The following is a 17,288-nucleotide window of genomic DNA, read 5'->3' as shown; positions in this document are numbered from 1 at the left end:
CTTTGTGGGTGTTCTTTGTGTCCCCCGGCACTGTCCAGTGGAGCAAGTCTGGGCTTCCTGCCCTGCACTGCCTTGGCGTGAGACGGGGTGGGGAGGGGAGGCACGTGCTCCGTGGGCACAGGGAGAGGGTGTCTCCCGAGGGGGGTGGCGGCACTTGTGGGGCCCTGGGGCTCCGTGCTGCCTGGGGTGTGGGCAGGGGAGCATGAGCCCTGGGTCACCTCCTGCCCCTTCACCCACCCGGGGTGGCTGTGTGGGTGTAGGGTACGGCTTCGCTTCTGGGCCTCAGTTTCTTCCTTCCTGAACTAGGGCCAGTGAGAATGTCACCTCCCGGGAGTGGGTGTGCGGGTGGAGGCCGAGCTGCGGCAGCAAGGGGTGGTGCCGCCCAGGGTTCTCCCCTTGGGGTCTGGCCTGCGATGCCAGGATGAGTCCATGGGACCAGGCTGCGGAAGGTCTGCTCCAGCGTGGGGACAGCAGAGGGGTGTGTCCTTGCCCTCTCACTCACAGTGGCTGCCCCGTCTCTTCCGAGCAGCCTTTTGTAGACCTGTCAGCCGGAAGGCACACACCGCCCCACTCCCAGGTGTGGTTGCTCCCTGCTCTGGAGAGCCGATCTCGCCCTTTCTGTGCAAATGTTTATACACCATCCGCTCTCGGTGGCCATGAACACCCACAGGCCAGTTCCTGCCCACAAAGGGTGGCCTCCACAGTGCCTGGGAGGCCGCCCTGCCCGCCTGCCCCCACCTGTCCCTGCCTGCCCCCGATCTCTGTGCTTGTTCCTCGGTGCTCGGCCTGAGGGGAGGCCAAGGCGGATGGACAGAGAATGAGGCTCGCTGGCGCACAGGCCCGGGCATCAGGCTCAGCACTCGGTCCTCGGGGCAATTGGAGCTTGGCTGGTCTTGGAGATTTTCCTCAGAAGTCTCAGCCATTGCAATGACAATCCTCCTCTCCCTGGCTTGGCGTGGCTTCCCTGGGAATGGGCTCAGGCGGCTTGCAGAGTCACGATGAGCTTGCAAAGAGCATCCTGGCCTCATAGAAAATGTTTGCATGGAGGAAGCACACACCCCTGGCTGTTTGGGGTGAAGCCAGACTGTAGATGGACAGGACCACGGAGCGCCCCTGCCCTCGGGTAGCATGCTGGCTTTACTCGGCAGCGTGTGCGAGTCTCCCTTCCTCTGTGCGTTCAGGGCTGGGTGCTCGAGACCTTACAGCGGGGCCCTGAGAGAAGCGGCCTTCAGTGTGATGTCTGCTTGTCTGCCATCCTGCCGCTCCAGGGAACGGACAGGGTTTCCAGTCTGACCTGCTGGGTTGGTCCCAGCTCTCCTTCTCTGTGCAAGAGCAGTCCCTCTCAGAGTCGGTCCTTTCCTTGTGGTGGCGCACAGACCCCGTGGATCGCTGCCTGGGTACTGAGTGCACAGTGCTTCTGCACAGAGGTTGCTGGAGGCCCTCGCCAAGCAGTGTTGAGAATAGTGTCCCTGAAACTCACTTGATACATTCATTTTCACTGTTTTCTGGAAAAAAATGGGTGACCAGTTTTCTCATTTTGTGAGCATGTCCTTGCCTAATGATGCTGAGGACCCACAAGGATAAATCGTCGACCTGAAGCAAGCCACACAAGCCACCCTTGTGGGCCTCGAGGCTGGGGGCAGGGGCACATGTGAGTGACCGAGGCCTCGGCCCAGTTGACCCCGAGCTTTGGGTCCTGGTGCTCCTACTCTGGAGTTGGTCTGCTGCCTCTTCCAGGGTGGCTTCTGTAGAGATTGAAGATGCCAGCCGGACTTGCCCAGGCCGGAGTGTGGCAGCCCCTGGGCTCTCCCCGGTCCCTGTGGGAGAGTGAGCACCCTGTGATGGGCTGGAGCTGAGCTTGATGACTCTGGCCACAGCTGTGACCAGGCTGGCACCATCGTCGGCCTGATTGGGCCAGGCACCCTGGTGTGGGGACTGCTCTGCCTGGATTCCAGAGTCCTGTTGGGTGGGCCGTGTTTGAGGGGCTTCTGGGGTTTTCCTGGATGTTGACCCCGTCAGGAAAGTCACCTTAATTCCTTCTTCCAGATGTGAGCCTGCCAAGCAGAGGCGAATTGTTTTCCTGCCCGAATCTCTCTGCCTGCCCATAACTCCATGTCGCTTTCATGCAGCAGGTTTCAAGGTGGACTTGGCATCCTCTTATGTTTTCCAGCTGCCCCCTCAGTTCCCCTCTCCACAATGGGAACACGGGGCCCTCCCCAGGTGGCAGTCAACTGGGCCCTGACCGTGCCAGCTCCTGCTCTCCAGCTCCCAGGGTCCCCCTGCCCAGCAGACCGTGGGGGCAGCAGACCCCGTGGGGGAGGTGTGGTCCCTTTGCCTGGGAGGAGAAGGCCCACTGACCCCACTTTCTGTCTTGTTTTGAAGGCTCAGCTGTCACAGGCACTGGAGGAGCTGGGAGGCCAGAAACAAAGAGCAGACATGGTAAGTCCCTGAGCCACGTGCCTTGTTGGGGGCCTTTGTGGCCAAAGGGAAGCCTGGAGTTTGGGGCGGCTTAGATCCTGGGCCCCAGGCAGAAGTTCCTGTCCCCATCGGGGCTGATCCTGCAGGTGCAAGCGTGTGGGTTCCTGATAGCTGTGATCCTCTGGGCATCAGAAACGCAGCTGGGAATGGAGAGGACATGGGGTTTGGAAGCTGCGTGCTGGCTCCCCGGCGACAGACTGAGCGGGGCTGCTGCTGCCAAGCCATAAGGTGGGGACGGTGATGGCTTACTGCCCAAGGTCATGACCTATCTGATGATAAAGCAGATGTGAAACCCACATGAGCAACGGAGAGCCACATGGCACGCGGATCCCTGTCTTGCCCCATGGTCCCTGTGGTGTTATTAGATTGTCACCCACCCTCAGCTGGGGCTCCGCCTCACAGTGTGTCCAGCCTGAGATGCAGGATTCTCCAGCCTGCAGTGTTGATCGCTGCTCAACAGGTTTATTTCTCTGTTGTTTGTGTGGGTTGACTTTTGACGTGCTTTTTGCTCACGCCACATCAGCCCTGCCCTCCCCTGCTGCTGCCTGCAGAGCCTTGGCGTGGGCGTGTGCAGGTGAGGCCCCAGGGCCTGGCCCGGGGGCTGCAGTAGTAAGAGGCTCCCTCACCACCTTTCTGGGGGACAAACAGGCTTTGCTTTTGCAGCCTCTTTGTTCTGTGTAAGCTGTGCACCCCGCCACCCTTCTCTGGCCCTTGGTCTGGTCTCTGTGAGGATGAAGCCCCCAGGGACACAGGAAGGCCACAGGGAATGTCTGCATGTCTTGGGGTTGCTCTGCTCCAGGCCATGTGCCAGCTGGTTTGGGGATACAGGCGAGGCTGCTGTCAGTGTTGGGACAGCTCTAGGACTTGCATCCAGGATCGGAGTTCCTATTTTGGTGTCATCACTTGTCAGCCCTCTGACCTTGAGCAGGTCATCTGGCCTTCGCCTGCAAAACAGGAATGACCTCCAAGGTGAAAGGACATGTCCTTGAATTTGTTTTTCCTTTGTGCAGCTGTCCCCACAGCCCAAGGTGGTCATCATGGTTGTGGTCCTTGCTGTCACCACTGTTGGTCCTTACTGTAGGGAGGGACTGGATGGATCTGAAATCGGCCCACTCATAAGGCAGGGGACAAAGGGGGATGGGGATGAGGAACGGAACCAGGGACAAGGCCCAGTCACCAGCACCTGGGGGCCCAGGGTTGGCTGTGCTCAGAGCCCCTATTGGGTGGGAGATGAGCGAGGGTGGCAGGGTGCCCTGGTGAGGAGGGTCAGACTCAGCCGTGCTGATGGGAGACAAAGATTAGGTAGAGCGCGAGGGCAGGGTTCAGGCATGGCTGGGCTTCTGGCCTGGGTAGTGGGAGGGTGGGGGGTTCATGGGTGGGATGGGAAGATTGGGGGGCGCAGGTTTGAAGGGAGACATGAAGGTCTGAGACGCTGTTGGACATTGGGTGCCTGGGTCTAGTATCTGGAGCCCTGAGTCAAGGCCAGTGAAGCATCTGGGTGTCCTCGTGTCCTTGGAGTGAGCGCAGGTAGCAGAAGGTAGAGCCTGAGGTCGGAGCCCTGTCAGGCTGCTCCAGCATCTGGACAGCCGGCCTGAGAGGGGCACCCAGGAGTCAGGGACCTGGGGAGGACAGCTGCACCCACAGAGCCGGAGAAGGAAGTGTCCAGTGAGGGACCGGCTGGGTCACGTGCCGTAACAGAGCTGTGAGAGGAGCAGAGTGGCCTGTGGGCCTGGTGACAGGATCTCATCCATGCTGCTAGTGAGAGCTGCTTCCTGGGGGGGCAGGGAAAGCGTGACTGGACCCACAGCCGTCCTTAGCACGTGCACTCGGATGCACTGAGGTGTGTGCTCTGAAGGGCCCAGAGAGTGGCCTGCAGCTGCCCAGTGGTGTGGGTAAGGGTGGGCCTTCACTGGGCCACAGTCCAGCCGAGCAGGTAGAGTGATGGTGCTGGAGGGAGCAGGATGGAGGGGCTCCAGGCCGAGGAGGCAGGCGGGCTGGGTGCTGAGAGGGGAGGGCGTGCCTCTCATCCTGGGGAGTGGGGGAGACCTGTGAGCGGAGGAGGTGCACGTACCTGGCGTGGTTAGTGGGCCCTTTGAGGTTTCTGGCCGGGAGTCTCAGGCAAGGCTGGTGGGTAGGTTTTGTCTCCAGTGCTCAGATGCTCCCAGTGGCCGGACAGCAGTTGACTGGGCCTTCCCAGGGCCGGGGCTTGCCAGGTGAGGGTGAGGGAGGGCGGGCGGTGAGGCCGCGATGCTTTGCTCTAAGTGGGGTGACCCTGTTTCCGTGCGTGTTTTCAGACTTGTGCGTCAGCATGCTGCTCTGTAGGCTGTAGGAGGCCTGTGGGTTGTCTGAGTTCTCCGCAGTGAGCTCCACTGCCACTGGTCTGGGGGCGCCTCAGACCTGCTGCTCACCAGGAGGCCCAGGGCTCCCTCAATGCCCTCTGCCCTCACCGGGTGGGGTCCGAATGCCGGCTGGGGGTCAGCCCCACATGGGGGAGAGGAGTGGGCCTGACAGGCGTGCCTGACAGGCGTGCCTGCTCCTTCGGGCCTGGGGTAGGGAGGAGCTCTGACCAGGACATCCGTGCGGAGTGTGCAGGGACTCAGCATGAGCACCCGGGCTGTTTGCAGTGGCAGCAGCCTTGGCAGGCAGGGCACAGGCCCAAGTAGGGCAGCTCCGCCTGCCTGGGTCCAGACCGCAGGGGTCAGGGCTTCCTCCTCAGCCACTGGTGTGTCCAGGCCCTTCCAACAGGGGGCCTGTTCCTTGCTGACTGGGGGGAAGCCCGCAGTGGGCAGGGTTCTTTGAAGGCGGATGCATCCATGTGAAGGAGCCCTGGGGAGACCCCCGTGTTCTGTGTCAACGTGCATCGCCTCCTCGGTGTGACCTGAATCGCAGCGTGCCCGAGGGCTCTGTTCCTGCTGCACACAGGCAGGAGCAGTCAGAGGAAGCCGTGCCGAGCACGTGCCAAGCCCGCAGCAGCGAGGCCAAGCGAGCTCATCGCCCCCAGCCTCTACTGCCCCAGAAGGGAGGATGCCTCAGCCAACCCCACCCCTTCCCCTGCATTTCCTCACGGGGTGCCAGAGGGGCGTGGGGCCTGAGGGGGTCTGCTCTCTGGTCTGTGTTTTTTCTTATTTTTGGCCCATATGGTTTTCGTGCCCTGTATAAAGCTTCCAGGCGTCTGTTAGGATACTGACGCCTGGTCCCCCCTCTAGACCAATTAGATTAGGATTTGTGGAGGGCCTGCCGGGTAGGGGTGTTAGTTTACTGCCCACTCCCCGCCTGGGAGATTCTGATGTCAGCCAGCAGGGAGCTGCCTGGAGACCTGGCACCCTAGCCCAGGCGCAGGAGCCCCTCCCTTGGCCGCTGGGGAGTCTGGGACGTGGCTTTCCGGGGAGCTTTGGGTGAAATTGCCTTGTCCTGTGGCCCTGGCCCTGTGGAGAGGGCCAGCAGTGCAGGGGCCTGGCTATTCCCTGAGTTGATTCCTGCCCACGCCCCAAGTCACCGGGGGCTCTGGTACACGGGGATGGGCCGCCCGCGCCCGGGGACACCGGGGGCTGCTTGTGATGCTTCCTTCAAGCTTGTTTTTGGATCTGGGCTGTAGCTGTCTCCTCAGTCAGGTTTTTAATCTCTGCCTTTGATTGTCTAATCTTGAGCTTATTTCACGTTGTTTATTTCACTTCTCTCTTCTCCTTCCCAGTTAAAGGGAAAATGAGAAATGGCAGTGCCTGGGGGCCAGGCATGCAGGCAGCCTGTGCTTACTCGGGGAGCCTGTGAACCTCTGTTCTCCCTCCAAATCTTCCCTGGGTCTGGGGGTGTCTTCTGCTGCCCCAAGGAGGTAAAGTCCAGGTGGGGCAGTGCAAGGGGTGGGTGTCCAGATGTGTGTTCAAATCCTCAGGGCGTGGGATTAACCCTGAAATGCATACAGTCTGGTTGGGAGGAGGTTCCTGCCCTGCTGTGAACCGCTGGTTTGGGGAGTAAGAGACTGAAGAAGGAGACAGTGAGGCTGGGGCCAGGGTCAGCCCTGGTGCCTTGGTGACCAGTGCTGCCGGGGGGTCTCTGGTCCTAGGAAAGCAGGGGCTCTGGGTGGCCTTTTCCTCTGGGCCTGGATTGTAAGAAGTCTGCATCTAAGGGGCCACTGACTGTTTCCACCCCTCTGTCCAAGAAGGTTGGGGATGGGGCCTGGTCACTGGCCCGTCTCTCCCAGCCTACAGCTCCCTCACCTCCTGTTTTCTGGCCCAAAGTCAGTTCTCTATTTAGGAAAGGAGAGAGAGAGGAAAAAAGAAAAATTTAAACATCTTTAGGTAGTTGCAGATGACGGGACAAAGACAGTTTGACTTTCTTTTGTTAATTAGCAAACCCATGCTAATTAGTAACCATGAGCACAATTCATGCTTTTTTCTTTAAATGCAATTAATATCACAAAGAAAGATGTCCTGGACCATGGTTGTATCATTAACATACCTCATGCTAATTAGATGTGGCCAGCGGTGGCTGGAGAAATGAGTATTTTGATTATGACTATAAAAATTCCTCTAATATTTTATTTGCTCCAGGGAGTGAGAATTGAAGATTTTCTTCCTGGTTTAAGAGGAGTTACAGGGGACGGTCCCGTGGCCGAGTGCTTGGGTTCGTGCGCTCTGCTTCGGCGGCCCAGGGTTTCTCTGGTTCGGATCCTGGGCGCGGACGTGGCACCGCTCATCAGGCCATGCTGAGGTGGCGTCCCACATGCCACAACCAGAGGACCCACAACTAGAATATGCAGCTATGTTGTGTGGGGCTTTGGGGAGAAGAAGACGACGACAAGAAAGAAGATTGGCAACAGATGTTAGCTGAGATGCCAACAACAGAGAAGAGAGGAGTCCCAGCCTCATGAGCCATGTAGTTACACACTCGCCTTCCCTGTGTCCCATGTTCCCTAACGCTGCCTGCTAGCTTCTGCTCCGTGCCTCCCTGTCGGGGTGCCCCGCAGAGGGTCTGCCTGGAAAGGCCACGGCCAGACCAGGGGCGCGTGGAAAGGCAGGGCCTGGCAGCCGCGTCCTGGGCTCTTCCGTCTGTGTTCCAGCTCTCAGCTGGCAGCATGACAGCAGTTACACGTGTTGAGCCTGCTCTGTGCCGGCCCAATGACAAGCGCTGTGCAGAGGAACTCTGCAACCATGCAGCCATCCAGCATGGCAGGTCCCATCGTCCCAGTGCAGGAGGAGCCAGGTTCTCTCCTGACCCGTCTCACCCCAGAGCAGGCAGCCCTCCTGGTCTTCCGCTCGTCCTCTCCCAGCCTCGGGTTTCGTCAGAAGGCAGCAGCAGCGCTCGCTTTGGCTCTGAGGGGCCCGTGCGTGGATCACGGATGCTAGCGAGAGTCGTTTGGGAACTCTACAAGGGGCCGTCAAACTGAAGTGGGCCTGCTGATGCTCCCTTGTTAACGCTGGCGTCCAGGGCCGGTAAATCATCGGGAGGGAGCTGTGTGAGCCTCCATTGTTCACTGCTGGCAGTCATCATCTGTATGTGCCTTCTGCCTGCGAATCTGGCCTTATCACAGTCAGCCAGCGTGGCCAGCTGCCTTCCGGTAAATTATTAAAAGAACCTCCTGGTTCTGTGACTGATAGTGACTCATTTCACATCCTGGATCTGTCCTGCCACGGGACCAAGTGCCAGGCTGGAAGACCCCCCGACACAGCAGGAGAACTTTGTCCTTAGTGGCTCATGGGAGGAGGTGACTGCTAGGGCTACAGGCGGGCTTCTGCACCCCACAGTCTGGTGTCTGATTCTGTTCCCCATCGCAGGAGCCCAGCATGAGGAGCAGGGCCATCGGGGCCCCGGGTGCTGGGCAGGGGACGGAGTGCCACATCCCCCGGCCCTGATGCCAGAGCTGGCAGAGCGGCCGGGCCCCAGTGACTGCCGCTGAAGGGCAGTGGGAGGTCAGGGGGCAGACGTGGCCCTGCGGGCTGCGGTGGTGCTCTCCTCCTCGAGTGGCACTTTCCGAGTCAGAGTCTGGGTGTTTCTGCGTCAGAGGCGGCAGTGACCCCAGCTAGCCTGCCTCTCCCTCCAGCACGTGCCTAGCCGTCCACTCTGAGGCCGACCTGGTTGGTGTGGACCACCCTCTGTGTGGCCAGGACCTGGCCCTGCCCGCCTCCCTGGCCTGGCCTCGCTGCCGCGTCCGCTCGCTCCCAGTGCTCTCCCTCGCCTGCTGCTTCTGCTCCTTTGTGCCGGCTGCCGGCCGTGACTCTGGCTGTCCTGTGTCCTCAGGGGCAGCCAGCGAAGGAGGCGGCCTTTGCTGCGGGAGAGCAAGTCCAGTGGTCACTGGCGGTGCTGAGTGGCAGTGCTGGCTCCTCCAGGTCAAAACGGTGTCGTCGTCCTCCAGGTGTCCAGTGCCCGGCCCTGGAATGAAATGAGCCGGTGAACAGTGAGGTCGATTTCGGGCAGGCTTCTGCAGCTTGGGTTAGTTTGGGAGCCCCTAGCTGATGGTGACGATTACAAGTTATTAGCACCTGTTTACCCAGCCCTGACGCGAGCCAGGCGCTGTTGTGAGAGCTTCAGACGTAACTGCTGCAACCCTGCGAGGTGCTTCTGCCCTCCTCCCGACAGACGTGTCAGGAGCTGGCAGGTCCCTCCAGTCGTGTCCAGCCCAACAGCGGCTGCAGTCCCAGCGGCCTTGCCGTTGACACCACGTGAGTCTGCCTGGGCTTCAGCACTCCTGAGTGTGTGAAAATTTCCCTCACGTTTGTTACCACGCTGACTCTCAGTTGACACAGGCAGCGTTACCACTGTCCCCACCTTACAGATGACACCAGACTGAAGGGTGTCACATGTCCAGAGTTGTACGTGTTCCCGGGAAAGGACACTGGCAGGACTCACACCCAGGACTCCGCAGCCAGCTCACCTCCCGACCTCCTGGTGCCCTCCGCTGTTCCCAGCTGCCCAGATCCATTGCTGAGTGCTGGCTCCCCGGGGGCGAGTGCCAGGGCCACTGGGGGCTGCAGGGAGGCCGTTGCAGGGAGGCAGGGAGGCAGGCTCGGTGAGGCATGTTTAGAAGTCAGCATCGAGTCGACCCGGGATGTTCAGGGCTGGGTTGGCAACTGGCCGCCTCACAGAGCAAGTGCTTCAGGGTGGAGGGCGGAGGGCGACCGAGGGACGCTGAGCTGGTTTCTGGCCGCTGCCGCTCGAGGGCTGCCCTGAGGCCGGGCTCCCGTGACCGTGGTGCTTACTGCCCTCACCGCATCACGTGCCTGTCCCCTGAGCCTGGTGAGAGTGTCCTGAATGAACACGTGTCCGGGGTCTGAGACGTGGCTGCCCCAGCCCTGGGCCCCCTGCCTCGGAGCTTCCGGCCTGCTCTGTATCGCAGACAGGCTTGCGTCCCCTCACCCAGACTCCTCAAATGCCGAGTCTCAAGAGGCCTTGCGGGGAGAGATGCGTGCATGTGTTTGAGCAAATCCACGCTCTTCAGGGACGTGTTGATGGAACCATTGCCGCTTCTCCGCCCTGGGCCCTCTTCCCTCCAGCCCAGCGGAGGCTGGCTCGGCTCTCTGTCCTCGCCCCCCAGGTCCCCTGGTCTCAGGATAAGGCTTCTCCCTGGGAGGGAAGGGCTCACCCACACTGGACTGGGTGGCTGACCTGAGGGGCCCAGACGCTCTGGGTGTGTCTGTCCTCCTCCTGCTGTGTGGTGGCCGCATCCCCCTTGGACGTCCTCCCTCACTCCCTGTCCACACGTCCGCATGTCCTCTCTGCGGCCCCACCAGCTGGCACGTCCGGTGCTTTGCTGGTCCTAAGCACGTCGTTGTCTTCACCTTCCATGTTGTTCCTCATGCATTCCCGCCTCCTGGAAAGTTCAGTCTCGCAGAGCCCACTTCTCCCTCAGCATCGAACTGAATGTGCCGTCTAACTAGCAGACACGTCCGTGTCACACACCCATCGCCACGGCCCTCGGCACAGGCGCAGCTGTGAGGGTCTCACGTCAGTCCTCACAGCACACCCTCGAGGCGGTCCGCACAGTTACGCAGGCAAGTGGGCAGACGGTGGGCTGGGTTCAAATGGCCGCCTTGCCCTGGACCCTGGGACAGGCCTGCGGGCCCCATGGTGGAGGGTGGATGTGGACCCAGGAGGAAGCAGTCCATCCTCCCTCGGCCCCTTCCCTAGTCTGGGCGCCAGTCATTTTGGTTTTGCCCCGTTTGCAAAGACCCAGTGAAAAGAGGCCGGAGATTTAGTTTGTTACTTGGCGAGGATCCGTTTGCATTCTGGAGACAGTAGCCTGAGAAGATGGTTTCTTAGCCTAGAAAATAAGTGTTTAATGGTGTGATTTCTGGCCGTTGACTGCAGAAGATGCTTAGGTCCCCTTCCAAAAAGGAGAAGAAGGCTCCGATGCAGGGGGACACCGACGTCTGTCATTGTCTGGACTCGGTGACATGCTGTTTGTCGCCAGAACCTGAGAGAGTGTTCGATACCTGATCGGGCACGGCCTTCCTGGTGCTTCCTCTTCCGCGTTTTCTCAGGTATTCTCGTGTTTTCTCCCCCCAGGAACGGTGGGGAGTCAGGGTTCGTGTGGAAGTCCTGTTGGAGTTGCTGTCGTTATAGATGAACCTGGAAGCGTGGGCCCCGCAGTGCTGATGCCGTCATTCGGGGCGTCATGGGTCTCTCCACATTCAGGTCCTCACTCGCGTCCGTCACCTCAGTTGGGTCGTTTTCTTCTAGTAAGTCTTGGCATCTTGTTAGGTTTGTTCCCAGTGTTCCGTTCTCTCTGTTACTTGCATGTGGCTTTTTTATCCAGCTGCTAGCTATACCTGCACCATGTGTGTCCTGCGGCCCCTTCCGGGGGTCAGAGGAGGGCGATGAGGAGAAGGTGGGCACTTCCGACTTGGAAGGTGAAAGCAACAGGGGGTCCCACCCCACAGCACGGAGGGAGAGGGAGAGTGACAGCCGCAAAACAGGGGCCGGTTAATCTGTCTTTACAAGTGACGGGCACAAGTCCAGACGGGGCCGTGTCCGGTACAGCAGCCTGCTCCCTCTTCCTGGTGCCGAGGGCAGCCTGCCTTTACATCGTTACACTGCTCGTGTTTCTCCAGGGAGCCCCTCTGGCTCAGCTTTCCCAGCTGCCAGTCTTACTGCGTGCGCGCTCAGTGTTTTTGCCCCTTACTGTATCATCAGGTTCTCAGCATCTTCACCAACCCCGAGAGTGTTCCTCTCCCGTGCGCTTGCCTTGCAGGTGTGTTCAGGTGGAGCTGGGTCCCACGGTCCTGCATCGGCGCCCACGGTCCACTGCAGGGCTCGGAGCATCCTCGCTTCTCTCACAGCCAGGGGCCGCTCTGCCACTTCCGCTCCTGTGGGCCAGGCCATGTGCGGGCAGCGCCCTGCCGCCCTGTGGCGAAAGCTCTCGTGGTCACCGTGTCTGCCCCACTCATCTGTAGATGGCCTTTCCTGTGCCTTCCGTCACTGGGAAACATGGAAGCTTGTGTTCGTCGTGACCAGTGAAGAGCCCCAGCCGGCAGAGTTAACCTCAGAGCTGGGCTGGTTCCATAGCCAGACCTTTCAAATTCAGTCACTTCTCAGCACATGTCTTCATCCAGCGTCAGCATCCGTGGAGACATCAGGGATCCAGAAAACCCTTGGAGTTGTAGAAAAGTTTCTGTTGGGTGCATTCACTTTCTAGAAGGGAGTTTTCCACTTTTATTGGATTTTCATAGAATTCATGCCCCCCACCCCCAGTGTTAACAGCTGCGCTTGTAGAGGAGGCAGCCTCACTGATTGAGTTAGCCCTCACACCCTGTTGATAGCGCGGGGTACCCAGACACCCCCCAGCAGGGCCCAGACACGGCTCCTCTCATGTGTAAATGGGGACGGCTTCCCAGCTGCAGAGCTGGGTCTGGGGCGGCAGAAGCCGTGATTGGGTCGGTTGGCGCCCCTCCAGGCACACAGGTGGGGGTGAGTTGCCTAGCCTGCCTCCAGTGTGGACAATTCGCAGCTTTGTTTCTGTTTTTCAGCTGAAACACTGGCTTTCTGCAAGTCTGTCTCTTAGGGCCGTCCTGCCCTGTGCTGCCTTAGAGCTGAGGCACGGCTGGCTTGCAGTTTACCTGTCACCTGCCTTGGGCAGCCCTGGATGGCCTCTCCAGCCCTAACGAGAACAGCTCCCCGAGCTCGCCAGCTGCCGTTCCCTGGGTGAGGAAAGCTGGGGATTTCATTGGAGTTCTCTTTCTTGGTGAATGTGCCAACTTGAATGAAAAGCTGCCCTTCTGGGATGAATTTTCAGCTTGGGCCTGCTCTCCAGCCGGGCTTCCTTCTTCTGAGGCGAAGGTTTGTCCCAGCTCAGGTGACCAGCTGTGCTCAGTAGGAATACCTGGTGAGCCATCAGTAGCTGCCCGTGGCCTCTCGCTTCTAGTGTGTCCTTCCAGGCTGGACTGGACGGGGGAGGGGAGTCAGTTTCACATACCTGCCACCCCTCACCAGGAAGCAACAGCCACTCAAGACCATCCCAGGTACTTGACGGGTCCACAGCTGAGCAGAAGGGTGGCCTTTGACCAGGATTCCCACTGCTGATCTCAGTGTCATCTCTCTTCTGGGAGCCTGAAACACCTGTCCAGGTGGGGCTCTGGGGAGAAGGTAGTGACGTGGGCCCTTGAGCTGAGAGCTCGCAGGCCCAGCGGCAGCTCCCTCGTGACCACCGTTGTACCTCGCACAGGCTGGCCTCGTGTGCTGAGTGGGGGGTGATGTTGAGTGAATGTGTGGTGGAACAGCTTGGGGGTGTGAGCACCCTCCCTCTGGCACTCAGCAGTGGGCACGTGAACTGGAATTGCCGTGGGCAAGGGGAGAGCACGTTGCCTGCTCCCGCTCCTGCTTGTCACTGCTTTGTGGAGCTGGGTCAGACCCCTGGGATCGAGCCCTGGCTGCTCTCATGCTGCACTGAAATACACAGTCTCTATTTAGAGCTCATGCTCTACGGCGAGCTGTCCTCGAATACCATTAGCATGAAAGTTTCATGACGCTTTGGAGCTGTGAGGGAGGCTGGCAGGCCAGGCCTCCTCACGAAGAGGGAGGGACCTCGTCACCAGAGGGACACAGGGCAGTTCAGAAGGCTGGTCACGCTGAACCTGGCGCTGCCGGCTGGGAGGTGGGAGGTCCGTGCCCGGTGCTCTGGGGCAGCTCTCTGTGGAGCCACATCTGCCAAGTCCTGCCCAGGCTGGGCTCCTGCTCGGTCCTCGAGCCCCTGAGAGCTCCGTCTTTCTGTGTGGGGTTCCCCACCCCGCGGGGTCTCTGGACCATTGTGGCCTCTCACTTGCACTCTGTTTCTTGCTGCCCTCTCAGGAAAATGCCTGTCGCCCTTGAAATGAAGAAGTTGTTTTCATCTCTGTCACACTGAGGACCGAGTTCTGTAGATAAGGCCAAACTCTGATTTTCTGAGATCAACACAATTGATGAACCTCCAGCCAGACTAATCAGAACAAAAGCAGAGGAGGCACAGATTACCAGTATTGGGAATGAGGGAGGTGACAGTAACACTTTCTGTCTTGTTTTCTTTAAGCAGGGCTTCCTGGTGGGCGTGAGTGGAGCGGAGTCTCGTTGTGGTCTGGGTTTGCTTCATGCTGGTGGTAGTGAGCTGGGCTTCTCTTCACGTGCTTGTTGGCCATTCGCACGTCTCCTTCAGAATAACGTTAAGTTCCTTTACCCGTTTTTAAATTGGGTCGATTGTCTTTTTGTTGTTGAGTTGTAAGAGTTCTTATATATTCTGGTTACTAGATCCTTATCAGCTGTATGATTTGCAAATATTTCCTCCTGTTCTGTGGGTTGTCTTTTCACTTGCGGGATGATGTCCTTTGGTGCACGAAAGTTCTTAGCTCTGACGAAGTCCGTTTTATCTTTTTTTTTTGTCATTTATGCTTTTGGTGTCGTATGTAAGAAACTGCTGCCAAATCCAAGGTCAGGAAGATTTACTCCTACGTTTCCTTCTAGGAGTTTCATAGCTTTAGCTCTTACATTTAGGTTTTGATCCGTTTGAGTTAATTTTTGAAGATGGTCTGAGGTCAGGGTCTGCCTTCGTTCTTTTGCATGTGGGTGTGCAGTTGACTCAGCACCAGTGGTGGGAAAGACTGTGCTTTCTCCATCGAAAGTCCTGGCTCCCTTGTTGATAACCAGTTGACCGAATACGTGTGGGTACAATTCAGGACTCCCGTTCTGTCCCGTCAATCTATGTCTATGCTTACGTCGCTACCACGCTGCTCTGATTGCTGTCGCTGTGTAGTAAGGTTTGAAATTGGTAAGTGTGAACCCTCCAACTTTCTCTCAAAAAGATGATCTTGGCTGTTCGGGGTCTTTTGCTCTTCCATATGAATTTTGGAGCAGCTTTTCCATTTCTGCAAAAAGTCTCTTAGCTTTTCACAGGGACTCGTTGAATCTGTAGATCCCTTTGAAGGGTGTTGCCGTCTTAACAATAGGAAGTCTTTCAACCCGTGAACACAGAATGTCTTTCCGTTTATTTAGGTTTTCTTTAATTTCTTTTAGCAACGTTTTGTGGTTTTCCGTGTATACGCCTTTCGTCTCCTTGGTTAAACTTAGCCGTGTTTTATTCTCCTGCAACTTGGCTGAATTCACTTAACTCTAAGAGGTTTCTTTATTCTTCAGGATTTCCTTTATGTGAGATGGTGTCATTGGTGAATCGAGGGCTCTTTACTGCTTCCTTTCCAGCGTGGATGCCTTTTATTTCTTGTTCTTGCCCGGCTGCCGTAGCCAGGATTCCATACAGCCTTGAGCAGCTGTGGGGAGGGTGGGTCTGCTTGTCTTGTTCCTGATCTTAGAGGAAACCTTCCAGTCTCTCATCATTGAGGGTTCCTAGTTTACCGAGTGTTTTCATCATCAAGGCATGTTGGATTTTTGCCAAATGCTTTTTCTGCCTCAATTGGGATGGTCATGTGGCTTTTTTCCTTCGCTCCGTTAATGTGGTGTTACACTAATTGATTTTGTATGTTGCGTACCTGGTATAAATCCCACGTGGTGTGTAATCCTTTTACTCTGCCGCTGGGTGCAGCTTGCTGCTGTCTTACTGAGGATTTTTACACCTGTTTTCCAGGAGTTATTGGTCTTAGTTTTGGTTTTTTGTAGCGTCTTTGTGTGGCTTTGGTATCAGCTTTCTGGGAGAATTTGGGAAGGACTGGTGTTAATTCTCCTGTGTGTGTTTGGTGCCGTTCCCCAGGGAACAGTGCTGTGTTGGGACGGTTCAGTTACTGACTGAGTCTCCTTCCCTGTTACCGGGCTGTTGAGATCTTGTGTTTCTTCTTGAGTCCGTTTGGTAGTTTGCGTGTTTCCAGGAGTTTGTCCGTTTCACCTGGGTTGTCTGGTTTGTTGGCGGCATCCTCCTGTGACCCTCCTCCCTTCTCTGAGGTCGGTGGCGCTCCCTCTCTCACTGCTGACTTGCGCGTTAGTTCTTCTGATTTCCTTAGTCGGTCTAGCTGAAGCTTGTCCGTTTTGTTCATCTTCTTAGCTGGCGGCTTTGTTCCTTTCAGGACTTTAAAGATGCTGTTCCGCTGATGCCCACTCGCGTCGTCGTCCCTCTGGGTGACGTGTCTGTGTTCTCTGATGGCCTTTGAGGTGGGCTCTGCTGCTGTTTTGAGCACTTTGATGGTGATGCGCCTCGTTGTGTTTTCTTCGTGTTTCTTGCACCCGGGCTTTTGTGTTTCTTGGCTCTGGCCTCTCTCTGGTCATCCTTTTGGAAAGGCCTCCTTCAAGGATGCTTGTCCCATGGCTCTCTCGGGCTCTTTTCATTTTTTCAAATTCTTCTTCTCTCTTTTTTATTTTGAGTCATTTTTATTGCTGTGTCTTAAGTTTTCTCATTTTTCTTTGGTTAATATCTAGTCTTCCATTAAGATGATCCACGTATTTTTTATTTTAGGCATTGTAGTTTTCCCCTGTATGTTTTACTTTGGTCTTTATTTCCTTCCATGTCTGTGCTTAACATTTTGAAATACGGAATTCAGGTATATTGACTGTCTCCGTCATTCTCTGCTGATTCTGACACCTGTGTTGCTTGGCTCCCGGGAGCTCTTCTGTGAGGGGTCTTGGCCTCCCTTCAGGGACACAGTGAGGCTACTTGGAAACGGTTGACCTTTCGGGTGGCATTTTTATGATGTGCTGGGCTGCCCGGAGCAGAGCGTAAGGGCTGACTCCTGCCTGCCTCTGGGCCCTGGCCTCCTGAGTGTCCTGCCCTGTGAGTTGGGTGGTTTTCCAGTCTTAGGAGGGGGCAGGCACTGTTCCCTCTCGTCCTTCCTCAGGGCTCAGTCCTCGGCCTGGGGTCTTTCCTCTCCCGCATGTGCCATTCGGAGTTCTGTGCGCACTCCAGGGGACCACCCGCACGCACCTGTACTGTGGACTCACTGCCTGGGTCTCCCTGCTCTCTTGGATCTGCCTTTTCAGCCCGGGCTGTGCTGTGTCCTGGACCCGCTCAGGACGGCGAGCTGGGAGGTCGTGGGGCTCGCCTGTGGCCCCCGTCTTCTGGGATGCTGTGCTGTGCTGCCCGCTGTGCAGCGTCTTGGGAAGCGTCGTCTTACGCCTTCTGTCCCAGGCAGGAGACTTGGCCCCATCCCTGTCCCTCCGTCTCAGCCACAGGCACCACGGCCTGGCTCTGGTGTGCAAGGGGGCGCTGGGCCCTGGGCAGCTCAGTCACGTGGAGGACGCGGCTGTGGCTCTGGGCCTCACAGGGCCATGCTGTGCCACAGAGGGCCCAGACACGCCTGTGGTCTGCACACACGATGGGCCCCTCTCCCTGTGCCTGCTGTGGGGCACGGGGCTCGGGCAGGGACAGTGGTCTTCCAGAGGCAGGGTTGGTGCTGGGCCTTTGGGTAAGTAAT

At 57.8% G+C, this 17,288-nt stretch overlaps 1 protein-coding gene across 4 annotated transcripts in view; it reads left to right on the top strand.

Annotated features, from left to right (window-relative positions):
* The window catches only part of MAD1L1 (mitotic arrest deficient 1 like 1), a 413,365-nt gene that overhangs the window by 235,861 nt on the left and 160,216 nt on the right, over window positions 1-17,288 (top strand). For all 4 annotated transcript variants that reach the window (XM_046666480.1, XM_046666481.1, XM_046666478.1 and 1 more), the window contains one exon: window positions 2,383-2,439. In XM_046666480.1, coding sequence (XP_046522436.1) covers window positions 2,383-2,439 — 57 coding nt within the window. The remainder of the gene's footprint in view (window positions 1-2,382; window positions 2,440-17,288) is intronic.

The sequence above is a fragment of the Equus quagga genome, chromosome 7, assembly GCF_021613505.1.
Source record: "Equus quagga isolate Etosha38 chromosome 7, UCLA_HA_Equagga_1.0, whole genome shotgun sequence".
Classification (NCBI taxonomy): domain Eukaryota; kingdom Metazoa; phylum Chordata; class Mammalia; order Perissodactyla; family Equidae; genus Equus; species Equus quagga.
The sequence above is the reverse complement of the archived record's forward strand: the minus strand, read 5'-3'. Positions and strand labels throughout refer to the sequence as shown.